The sequence below is a fragment of the Cibotium barometz genome, chromosome 15, assembly GCF_041138505.1.
Source record: "Cibotium barometz isolate CiBa-2024 chromosome 15, ASM4113850v1, whole genome shotgun sequence".
Lineage (NCBI taxonomy): Eukaryota > Viridiplantae > Streptophyta > Polypodiopsida > Cyatheales > Cibotiaceae > Cibotium > Cibotium barometz.
In genome coordinates this window covers 27744458-27757606 of record NC_141060.1, presented here as the reverse complement: position 1 = coordinate 27757606, position 13149 = coordinate 27744458, and the positions used below count along the sequence as shown (strand labels likewise).

At 41.2% G+C, this 13149-nt stretch overlaps 1 protein-coding gene across 4 annotated transcripts in view; it reads right to left on the bottom strand.

Annotated features, from left to right (window-relative positions):
- Nucleotides 1–6620: 6620 nt before the first annotated feature.
- LOC147631126 (uncharacterized) overlaps nucleotides 6621–13149 on the bottom strand; it is a 68003-nt gene continuing 61474 nt past the window's right edge. For 2 of the 4 annotated variants that reach the window (XM_086809468.1, XM_086809467.1), the window contains exons 6-9: nucleotides 7965–8008; nucleotides 7823–7859; nucleotides 7617–7691; nucleotides 6621–7513 (exon numbers count right to left, since the gene is read on the bottom strand). In XM_086809468.1, coding sequence (XP_086665594.1) covers nucleotides 7279–7513; nucleotides 7617–7691; nucleotides 7823–7859; nucleotides 7965–8008 — 391 coding nt within the window. In that variant the 3' untranslated portion in view covers nucleotides 6621–7278. Of the gene's footprint in view, nucleotides 7537–7616; nucleotides 7692–7822; nucleotides 7860–7964; nucleotides 8009–13149 lie in introns of all 4 variants that reach the window. The other 2 variants (XM_086809470.1, XM_086809469.1) reach the window with 2 other exon arrangements.

Below are 13149 nucleotides of genomic sequence, written 5' to 3'. Positions count from 1 at the left end.
GGTACAAAGGAACTCTGCAGGTTTTCAAGAGCTAACTTGGAGTGCAAGGTATGGTTGTAGAAGCTACTTGCAGATATGGGTGAGCCCATAAATAGGGTTGTTATCTATTGTGACAATATGAGCAGCATACGGTTAGCTAGTAACCCAATGTATCATGCTAGGATAAAGCACATTGAGGTGCATTGTCATTTTTTGAGGGTGAAGGTTTTAACATGTGATGTGGATTTGGTATATGCCAACACAAAGGATCAGGCAATTAGCATCTTCACAAGGATATTAGGTACATAGAAGCTTCGCGGGTTCAAGAGCTTACTTGGAGTGCATGATTTGGAGTTGAGCTCAAGGGGGAGTGTTGAGATATCAAGCTAAACTAGTACGAATATGGATGATGCTTGAGGATGACACTTCTACACTTATACCACTGGGTGATATGTAAAAAACTCCGACTTGTCTAATATGTTTGAATCTATGTCCTTATATACAATCTTACAAAAAAGCTATTTTGTTTTTCTCAAAAACAGAAAGTATGCTTTTTACAAAACACAACTAATAACAAAAAACCATCTAACTTAAGAGTTTGTTAATATCTTCTACTTGAGCTTGAGCTTGTCTATTTTCAACACTTCCTCTCAAGCTAAAGTTGAGGTGATGTTCACATCTTTAACTCCAAGTAGTTTGAAATTCTTCTCTCTTCCCAATTCTTTGGTAAAGATATCCGCAATCTGATCTTCAGTCTTCATAACAACCTTAGATCAACTTGACCATGTAGCACTTTTTCTCTAACAAAATGATAATGTACCTTAATGTGTCTCATACGAGCATGAAACACTAGATTCTTTGCTAATTGAATGGAACTCATGCTGTCACTATATATAGGTATCGGCTTTTTCAAGGCTATCTCCAAATCTACTAAGAGTTGTTGCATAAATGCAACTTCACATGCTTGTGCTAAATCTCTATATTCTGCTTCTATAGTACTCAAGGCTATTGTAAGTTGTTTCTTTGATGTTACCATTTTCAACTAATAAGCAACACATGCATGCGGTGCTTCTTCTTGTTGATGAACCAATCTACATCACAAAATGTATGAAGTTTAAATTCATCTTCACACCAATGGTGAAGTCCTTGATTTATCGTGCTTTTGACATATCTCAAGATTCTTCTCACAACATCCATGTGAGGTTTCCTTGGGTTTTGCATAAACTGGCTTACTACTCCAACTACATGATCAATAATGACCTTTTAATTATGAGATAAATGAGTTTTCCTATAAGTTATCTATACAAGGTTTCACCTTCCAATATCGATCCCTTGTCTACTTCAAGCTTCACATTTACCTCTAAAGGTGTGGCTATAGGGTGCAATTTGTCAAAGCATATTGTTCCAACATGTCTATGAGATGCTTTCTTTGTGAAAGCACATATGCGTTTTCTCTTTTGATTATTTCTACTCTAAAGAAATACCTTAGCTCTCCCAAGTCCCTCATGTTGAATTCTTCGACAACAATTATGCAGGTCTTTTTCTCTTTAAAGGAGGTAACATTATAATTTTGGTACTTCATGTGTATGATCTTATCTTTTAGGAAATGAGAAAGAAGAGAAAGAAAGAAAAAATTAAAAAAAAAACCTTGATGTGGAAGTCATGTGAATGGCTTATGTTGAAAAAACGGCTTCAAAATAATCTCAACGAACTCCTTATAGCCAAATGGCTCTGCTTTTCACTTTTTTAAGGCTTTAAATCCAAACCTCTCTTTTATTGTTTTTACCCAAGCTTTTTCAATTGTGTAATGACTTTTTCAAGCAAAAAACCTTTGTGTAAACCTTTCAAGCTTGTTTCTTTATAAGCTAAAAACAAGCTTTATAAGTATCGATCCTCGAAAAGTCTACATCACAAGCCCAAGGAGATACAAGCACGTTGGCATGCAGAGACGCGTATAGCAGTGGAGCCACACCAGCAACAAACAACACATGGTCGTGTGGCAGCACAGTCAACGGGCATAGGCAACGCAACCCACAACCTGCCAAACAGATGATGCATGTCTGTCCGCCAAGCGATGGAGCTTTACAGCAAACGGATTAGGCGAGAGTCCTCACAAAGTTGTAAAGGGATGGTCATGTAGCTATTAAATCCTTGCAGTTCTTCAGTGCACCTTGCATATGGGATTACTTGTGGCTATGTGGCAAAATGTCTAGGGCTTCTTTTGTTTGTACACTCACTCTGACTCACCATTTGCATGCTTATCTCACTTTCACTCAATGTTTCTCCAAGAATATGAGAATATGGCAAGAATTCACAATTACTCTCAACCTTAGGAATTTGTCTAAAAGCAAAATTTGGTGATGAAGAAGAAGCTAGATCTGTTGTGCTTTTTCTTCATGTAGATCCGCACTTCAAATAGTATGCATGTGTTAATAATGCCAAAGGTGCTCAAAAATATATTGCCTCAAATAGTTGAAAAGACAAGTTTGGAGTAATATGTAAGTTGTAACCTCTGGATGTACTTTGACTGTAACATCACAATACCATCATCACATTGCATAAATTGTATGGCCAAATAATAATGTAATGAGCCCAAATCTGTCATCTCAAATAACATATGTAATTCAACCTTGAGGCTAAAATCTTATCCTTATTAGGACCTGTGATGAACACCATATCATCAACATTTAAAATGATGCCGCAAAAACAATCTATCTAAGTGCTCAAATAACCCAACCATTTTTCGAGATGGTGTCGAAGAATTCTGCGCCCAAAAAAACTCCACCAACCGAGCTCTGATACCAATGTTGAAGCCAAAAATCTCTGACCTATATGTTATGTTTGGGTCTATGCCCTTATATACAATCTTACAAAAAAGCAAAATTTTTTTCTCAAAAACATAGTGTGCTTTTTATAAAACACAACTATTTAGCTTAAAAGATTGTTCACATGCTATATATAATATCTTCTACTTGACCTTGTCTATTTTCAACATGATATACCATCACTGGTTTATAAGCTGTGTGACATCTACTTTGGTTTAGTATAGTTATGGCATAGTTATAGCACTAACTCATATAGTTGAGTTCATACTATGGACCAAGCTTTGTATGTTTTAGTAGGAGAGTACTTTCCCTTATAGTATGTACTCTTATTCTTATGTTATGGTTATAAAGAAGAGAAGAGAAGAGAATAGAAGAAAGTTTAACCATTGGTCTCCCTTGTGTGCTTATCTACTCTTGTGTGTATGTGTTTGCTTCATTCTTCTCAACACTCTCTTACTCCTGTTAATGTACTGTTGCTCCTCCTTGTACTCTCTCTGGTGGTTATAATTCTTGTTTTATTTTATGCTCCTCTTATTTCTTATTCTTTTGATTCAATTATAACTTTGTTCTCTCTCTCTCTCTCTCTCTCTCTCTCTCTCACACACACACACACACACACACACATGGTTGTGAAGAAGAGAAGAGAACAAAAAAAATTAGCCATCTGCTTGTCTACTCTTGTATGTATGTGCTTGCCTACTCTTCTATGTATGTGCTTGCTTGCAAGGAGCTCAAGCTCACCATTGCCTCTAAATTCTCCTCAACACCCTCTTACTCCTCTTGATGTACTCTTGCTCCTCATGTGCACCCTCTGGTGTTTCTCACTCTTGTTTGCCATCTCTCTCTCTCTCTCTCTCTGTCTCTCTCTCTCCACATCTTCTTTGCTTTTTCCTCTGTCATTTACCTTCATTTCTCTCTCTCTCTCTCTGTGATCCTCTTATTTCTTATTCTTTTGATTCACTATTATAATTTTGCCATCTCTCTCTCTCTCTCTCTCTCTCTCTCTCTCTCTCTCCCCCTACACTGTCTACACAAGATAGGAGTCCCATCTGGCATGGTTTGGAGCATCACTGCTCTCTATGAGTCTGTCACTGGACGAGTGAGAGCCCTAGGAGGTACATCGCAAGAGATTTCCAACACTATTGGGGTGAAACAAGGTTGCCCTCTATTACCCACTCTTTTTAGCCTCTACATTGATGAGATCTAGAGCTTCATTGACAGATTAGGCAAGGCTGGTCCCACACTGGCAATCATATTGATCCCCATACTACTCTATGCAGATGGCATCGTCCTCTTCTTAGATTCAACCAAGGGACTTTAGAGACAATTGGATGCCTTATAGGAATTCTACACTTAACGACACCTCTCTGTTAACGTTGGTAAAACCAAGGTAATGGTCTTCAATACTTCCCACCCCTTCACATCCAAATTGAGCTTCACATATAGAGGGGAACCTATGGAGATTGTCTCATCCTATGTCTACCTTGGTGTCACTTTCAGTGGCCCATGCTTCCCGCAACACATGCCAAAGTGACACGAGGATATGCAACCTTGAGCTTACTTGAGCAGCAGTGCTTCCAGGCACATTTCCACGAGTCCAAGACGAAGGGTTGATTTTTTGACACCCTCATCACACCAACCTTGATGTATGGAACAACCTTCTGGGGGCCAAATTTATCTGATGAGGATTGGCGACGAGTTGAGAGGCCCCATGTCATGATGATGTTCTCCGGTATGATCCGCATCAAACCATTAGTCCCACACCATATTATCTAGGCAGAGTTTACTGCATTCTCGATGGTAGTGGTGGATGCACTCTTCCAGATAGTCACATAGCTCCATCGCATCAATCACATGGATCCCCACAAGTGCCCAAGACTTGTCTTGGAGTCCTCAAGACAACTACCACTTAAGGGCCACTCTGGAGTATGGTATGCATTAGTTTCCACTTGGTTGTCAATATATGGGCTCCGCATGTACCGCCTACCACCCCTTCAGTACAGTTTGGACTCCCCTTTTCTCTAGCTCTCTCATGAGGATACCAACAGGGTTATCCGGTTAGATCTACTCAACCTCTACACTCATTGCACATGGATCACACCTTCAGAGCTCCCAACGAAGATGCACTTCTACAAAGATCACTTACTCATGCTCACTGAGGATGGATTCATCCCGCAGCCTCATTGCCTAAGTGTTCAGGTGTCCCATGCCATGTGGATCGTGATTGGCCAAATACGAGTTTCATCCCACCGCCTCAAAGTGGAGACAAGTAGAGCTGAGTGCTCCTTCAGAGTCAGGGAGCTCATACGAAGACCCAAAGAGGAGAGAATCTACCAATTACGCCACACAGAGGTTGAGACATAGGAGCACTACATATGCCATTGCCCAGTACACTATGATATCCACGGGAGGTTTCACTGTCTGTTTCATGAGGGATTTGGTCCACTCTCCAAGATCATTCACTTCTCGAGCCAGCGTTGCTTAGGGTTCTTCCTGCTTGAGCTCCGCAGACAACGACACTTTCTTGAGAGAGCTTTGGCCCCGACCCCTCCCTCACTCAGCCAACCGCCATTTTATTTTGGATCTAGGAGGTGGAGGACACCCTTACAATGGATCCACCTTAGGTTGCTCCGGACCCACCTCACCTAAGAGAAATTACTTCAGACTGGGCCTCTGCATTCCAACGTGCCCGGCACCCCCAGGCTCCCGGCCGCCGACCATGATCCCCTCATCAACTCTAGACCCAAGACATGCTCCACGCTACCTTTTGAGGAAGACCTCTCAACACACTCATTAGCCCCATGCTTGATATTTTGGAGAGTGGTATATCATCTACTAGGGGTTAATACTCCTCTCATGTTTCGATGTTCCTAGTATTCCATGATGAGTTTCCATGAACAATTTTGTATCACCCCACTGAGATACCTATGTTTTTGTTTCTATTTTATTTTCCATTCCATGATAAGATATGCCATGGACATTAATGTATCACTTTGGTCTCATAGGCCCATTGGGTCTTTAGTAGACGCTTAATATATCTTTCTTTCTTTCTCACCACATCTTCTTTGCTTTTTAAATTTGGTTCCTCCGCCATTTGCCGTCCTTTCTCTTTGTGTCCACTCCTCTTATTTCTTATTCTTTTGATTCACTTATTACTTTGCCACCTCTCTCTCTCTCTCAAATTTGGTTCCTTCACCATTTGCCTACCTTTCTATCTCTCTCTGTCCTATTATTGACCTCTTTCATTTTTTTGTTCTTGTTTCTTCTCTCATCTTCATCCCTAACTACTTTTTCTTATACTTTTTTCATCCTCCTAGTCTTCACTCACTCACTCTCTCTCTCTCTCTCTCTCTCTCTCTCTCACCCACATCTTGTTCTTTGGTTTTTAAAATTGGTTTCCAAACCGCATCCCCTCTCCTTCCCTCTTTATCAACCTTTTTTATCCTTGTCTTCTTCATCTCTATTTTTCCTTCTATGTTGTTTAAAATTGTTTCCTTGTTTCCATTCACTCTCGCAAAGACCCTATGGTCTTTTGTAAACGTCGATCAATTTCTTTTTTTTTTCTTCGTGAAATGGTGTTTTATATTATATGTAAAAAAAATGTACATCAGCCACAATTTCTCTCTCTCTCTCTCTCTCTCTCTCTCTCTCTCTCTCTCTCTCTTTTGCAAGCATATAAGGCTCACTTCCATAATTAATTAATCTCTCACCTAATTTATCTTCAAGCAGTAAGGCTCGCTTCCCTAATTAATTAATCTCTTACACCAGTATTTGGGGAGGTTAAGCCTACTAGCTAGTTGCAGGTAATTCTAGACATAGCAACAACAAATCATCCTTCCAACAACAAATCATCCTTACAACAAGAGAATCATCGCTTAAAGCCTCCACCTCCTTGCAAGGTTCAAGTTCAAATCTTGCACAAGGATTGGTCCATAACAAATAGAGAAAGATCTTGACCATGATCATAGAGGTAGAAGAGTCTCTCAAAGAGACCATCAAGGAAGTGATTAGCACGGCTTGTGAGAAAGCCAAGACCCCAAGGACCAGAACTCAAGGGGCACAAATGGAGGAAGTCTAGCTCTTCAAGTACCCATCGAAGACAGTTTGTGACAAAGTCAAGACCCGAGCAACCCCAATGGCCAGAACTAAAGAAACACACAAATGGAGGAAGTCTAGCTCTTCGAGTACTCATCAAAGGACTTCCCAAGAGTGGTACCACAGAGGATAACTTCATGGAGATGTAGCTAGCTCCCATCACCCTCCAAGATTCACTCAGTACATTTATGGAGTGCATGCCCTCACATCTATGTATATGCAAGAAGTGTGGAGTTTCTATACCCTCTTATTGTTTCACCCTTATTTTCCTACCCACTTTGTAAACAATTTTTGTCTGATCTTTACAAAATAACCCATGTTGTGAACGCACATCTTACAAATGAATTATATACTAAGGCAACTGATAACAACGATATCCTTAGATGGGCGATGATGCCTGTGGGTTGTCCTGGACCAGCAGTTGACCTTCAGTGTCTTCTGATCGTGGGGAATCCGAAATCAAATTGATCAATTCAGGCCTTAAAACAGGACACAAGTGCCACTTGAAAGGACTTTCTGAAGGTAAATAGAGTAAATGATAGCCCGATGTAGAAGAGGTGCTATCAGCTTGAGTTGTCATCAGGTAAGAACCCCAAGTGACTTGAGCTCCCAACCTACATGGTTCAATATATAGAAACTGAACTAAAACAACCATCACTTTCTACTGAGGATATAGCATTTCAAAGCTTTATACAATGGGGTATAAAAGCAACTTACCACAGGAAAAAGAAGACAGCAATCACAGCTGAGAAGAGGATTGCTATTACATTGTTAAATGTAAACTTAATGAAACTGCATTAGAAAGAGTATTAGAGTCATGTAGGCAGGCCCTCACCCAGCAGTGAGGGGCGCACATACACACCCTCCCCCTCAAAAACAAAATTGCTCTTGAGACGACTGAAATTGGCAGGATGAGAACTTACGCCATCGTGCAGAGGAGTACTAGAAATGATGAAATCCCTGGTTCAAAAATGCTTCCTTTGTAAGATCGTCTTAGCCACTATAAACCTAAATGACATAATTGTGCTTTACTAATTGACAAATTGATTGAATATGCTCACTAACCACAAACAAAGAGCCGAAAGGATGTTTTCCAATCATCTTCACATCTGTTTTTTAATTACAGCAGCAATCAAACCGTTATACGATCAAATATAACAATCTGACTTGATTGAATTTCTAAAATGCAACAAAATATGTTTTTCTTGAAAGCTAAGCAAAATGCATGGACTTTCTCTATGAATGCATTGCCACCTTTCCAATACATGTAATCACAGGCAGCCATACTGAAACAAGAGTGAAACAAAGTTATCAAAGAATCATGGGACGGTCTGTCATTCAAGGCTAGAAGGTTCCCTAGACCTCTACTTGCAACTTTTTGTAGCCTGGTTGAAAGAGATGAGGCTCTGAGAGTGTCCAATAGTCTCTGTGCCCCTTTACTACTAAGAGATAAAGAGGCTCTGAGAGTGTCCAATAGTCTCTCTGCCCCTTTGCTAATATCTCTACGCTTTCCCATCTCTAGAAGAAACAGGCCCTGTTAAGGTTTGAGAGAGGATCTTGTAATAGATAGAACATCTAAAAAGGTACGGTCCTCTTAGTCTCTCCAATGTCACACAACTGACAAATAATGCAAGCTTCTTGTGATTGGTGCTCCCAATAAAGCTTTATCTCACATCGCAAGTGGCATGATCTATAACCTAACCAATGGCAATCCTCAAAGCATGTGACATATGTCTATGTAGTTACCCTGGCCTCAGAATGAATACATCTACAGTAATATGTACGAAACAATCCTTGTAAAATGGACCCCTGTAGGAACCCATCTACGTGGGAATTTTGGCGACTCAAGCCATTTGAAAAAGACATGTAGCAAGAGGCCTCTGAATAATCTCGTTGAGCTCGTCTAGTAAGGTTGCTTTTGGGAGTATCAAGATGAGAGAGAGAGAGAGAGAGATCTTAACATCTTCAAAAGACCTAGAGGAGGTCTATGAGATAAAAAAAGATAGTACAATGTATCCATGATGAATCTGAACCATGGAAAGATGACAATGTTGGTCATACAGTAATACCATCCTCCTCTAGAATAGAATGCAAAGAAACCATAGCATCTCCCCTCCCCTCTATGATGGGAGCTCACCATATCGCAGAAGGATATCCTGGAGCTGCAGCTACCTACCAGGTGGATTAATGAAGCCTTTGAATCCTAGGGTGTCTAGCTCACAAAAGGGATCATGCACTCTCACTAGTGGGTTGTGACACCCTGTGTATGTGTGGTCAAAGGATCACGCGTCCCAATACCTGGCAGTTCTTGTTGCTGCTCATGTCAGTGGCTTTTTTTTTCCCGGGCGAAAAATATACAAGAGGGAGATTTCAAACCAAACAAGGTGGAAATCTCAACAAATCCGGTACCTTGTGCTGCCAACAAGGTCCCATATGAGTGGGAGTGAAAAAGATGCCATAATCCCACTCTCATAAATTGTCGCGCTTTCTCTCCGCAGCCCTCGAACTTTAATCCTTGATTGTGGCCTAAGTAGCCATGAGGGTGTGGATGATATCACTCCAAAATCCTGCAAATGCACTGTGACTTATAAACCAGATTGCCCTCAATGGCCTCAGTGCATCTAGCCTTCCAAATGTGCCAGGCTGCAATATTGGCGATTATCTCCCATGCGCTGTCCAACCTCTGCTGGGGGAAGGTATCCTGACTCCGGCATGTCCTGAAGACGGCACCGCTGAGCAACTCCTTGACTGATCATCCCAAGCCCAAACAAGGAATCTAACCAACGGGGAGGATCGGGGCTGATGCTTTGCATCCGAGAAGATAAAACATGGGCTGTATATCCAATCAGCTCCCTAACTGGAGTACACCTCATAACCTGCTGCATTAGAAATTCTTTCCATGGTTTGGTGCCAAGAAGAAATCCTCTAACAGTCATCTTACAAAGCAACGCCTTACACTGCACCTCTGGGTCTATGATGTTCAATCCCCCCTCTTGCTTGGGTAGGATAATGGTTTCCCAAGCAACACTGGCCCTCGTGTGTATTGTGCCATCTAATCTTGACCAAGGGAAATTCTGAATGAGGTGACGTAACTGGCCGAGGGGGGGGATTGAACATCCAGTTACGTTGCCAGTGATAAAATAAGCAATGGCCAGCAGCACTTGGTTAACCACCAAGGCTCTAGATGCCAAATCAAGCTTCTTGCTACTCCAATGCTAAAGTTTACTTTTAATGCTCATGAGCACATGCACAAACTGTTGTTTGGGAGATGTCAATGCCAACCTGGCAGCTAAGGTATTTGCTAGTGCATCCTCTCTCAATCCAAGTGAACCCCACATCCAAACCCCAATCTGCCTACGGAGAAACACTGATCCAAATCCCCCAGACTTATGCCAATTCATGGTGGCTCGTGTTGCCAAACAAAACACCAAGGCTGTCCGGAAGGCACAAAGACATGCATGTGAGGCCTCCAAAAACATCATGGTATCATCTCCTAGCTCCGAGTCTAATAACTTTTCCTCTAGACATAGGCAAACTGAGGCACAAGACTCTTGGGGTAGCCCGAAAGAACCTTCTCATAGCCTCTGCTACTATGAGGTATATTAAGGGAGCTAGGGGGCATTCCTGCTGCACCAAGCGGGAAATCTCTAAACACTCACCATATCCCCCGCATGCCAAAACTGTGGTAAGGGCCTCCCTATACAGGCTGAGCCCCTCTGATCCAATCCTTGGAAAACCCCATACATGCCATCGTGCCTTCCAAGAAGTCCCAATCCACTCTGTCATATGCTTTTTCAAAGTCCATCAGGAGGATGGCAAGGGGTTGCTAGCTAGATTTAGCCCACTTCACAACTTCCCAAAATGGGAAGATGTTATTAAATATACTCCTTGCTTGGAGAAACCCATTTTGTGTGTCATGAATAACCCTTTGAAGAACAAGCTGTAACCTCATACTCAATGCCTTGGCATGCAGATCCAAGTAAAGGGATGTGCCTCACTCGCAATGTCTTGGAGTGCTGCCTCAAGATGACCTCTAAGTGATGGTGAAGCTCTAGGAAATACATGCCTAAACATCTCTGGTCCTCATACTGCATGACCCATCAGAGGGGCTGAATCTATCAAGCCTCCATGCAAGGCAACCTAGATCTGTGAAAAAACCAGCTTCATGCAAAAACATGAGAGAGAAGAAGAACTCGAGAATTAACCAAAACAAACCTAGCTTGGCATGCCATGTTTAACAACCCAACCATTATATATACCAGTGACCCCGAGTGTCCAGTGTGTACCTTACTGGCCACACACCATACTCACGTGTCCCCTGTGTCCCCGCTGGTACCCCCTTGCTACACATCATTGGGTCTCTGGCCTACAACTGACACCCACGAACATTACCCATTCACACTTATTATTATAAGCGATGATGTGCAATAGTATGCCGCCATTGGTTTTCCCACACAATGCCCGCGTATCCCACACATTACTGGCAAGTAAATCCCGCGTATCGGTGTGTACGCGTCCCACATGTTGCCACGTGTAAGGGTCATAAAACTCTTTCCCTCTTTTAGGAATCATCATCCTCGATGTCAACCTTATTATAATGCTTATGAAACTGAAACTCTGTTTTCCAAGTTGCATCTGTTAAGGGATGTCCTTTCCATTTTACAAGGAACTTCCAAAGAGTAAGATTTCGCAATCGTCTTTTTCTTCGTTCTAGGATCTATTCTGGTTCATGATCTTCTTGATCAAGTTCCTACAAAGCAATCATACCATTAACTAAATTATCACCGTCGTGAAGATAACGCTTCAATCAACTCACATGAAATACTAGGTGGACACGACAGTCTTGTGGTAAGTCTAACTTATAAGCCAATCTCCAACTTATTTCGAAATCGTCCATAGCCCACAATATCTAAGTGACAACTTAGTAGATTTACCCGCACGAAGTGTCTTAGTTCTCCGAGGAACAAGTAGAAACACTTTCTCCTCCTCTTTAAAAGAACGAGCTATCCTTTTGGGATTAGCATACTTAACTGCTTGATCCGTAGCCCGACGGATATAATCTTGAGCTCTAGCTAAATTTAATTGCATCTGAGACAGAAATTCAGCTGCACTGGGTGTCTTTTGAGGTAATCCAATAAGAGGATTAGAAGTCATTCAAATAGGGTGTGATTGATTATGTTGCCCATAGCATATAATAGCATCTATGCTCATCAATGGATTATACCCATAATTCATTTCAAATGGAGAAAAGTTTGTAGAGGAATGCTTGCATGAATTATACGCAAACTCGAATAAAGGTAAATACCTTTTCCAATCGCTCTATCGTTCCCTAACATAAGCTATTAACATATCCTCCAAGACTTGGTTGACTCGCTCGGTCTGACCATCAGTCTATGGATCATCACTGCTACTCATGCAGAGTTACGTGCCAAGTTTACAAAAAACATGCTGCCAAAAATTTCCTGGAAACTGCGGATCTCTATCTGACACAATGGATTCTAGCAAGCCATGTAATCTAAACACATCGGTAATAAATAATTCCGCTACTTACAGAGATTCAACTTTGTTCGTAGTAGGAACAAAATGTGCCATCTAAGAGAATCTATCCACAATTACAAAGATAGCATTATAGCCTTTCTTGGTTCTAGGTAAACCCATGGAAATACTCTACCATTTCCTTTTTGGGATAGGCGACAGATGTAACAATCTCGGCGATTTCACACGCTCAAATTTAGTAACTTGACATTGTAAACAATGTTTAAAATAATGATTAATATATTTCTTTAAATGTAGCCACTAGTAGAAATGTTTAATGAACTCAATTGTTTTCTTAATTTTCGTGTGTCCAATACATGGACTATCGTGACATTCTCGTGTCACTAATACCCGCAAATTATCTGAGTCCGAAACACATATCTTGCTGTTCCTCTTGAGAATTCCTTTCTCAATGGTAAATCTACGTTTACCAAACAATAAATCTGACGGGACTAATTCCTCATCTACTTGGCTAGCCCATAACGATTGAACATATGGATCCGTCTTTTGGGCTTCATGTATTCTATGAATGATCTCATTCTCGACTATACTGAAACTCATCTGATACATTATACGAGACAATGCATCGACAACAACATTCTCTTTTCCTCGTCTATACAAGATTTCCATGTGAAACTCTTGCATCAATTCGGCCCATCTTTCTTAGCGGCCTCTTAAATCCGACTAGTTACAAAAATACTTCAATGTATCATGA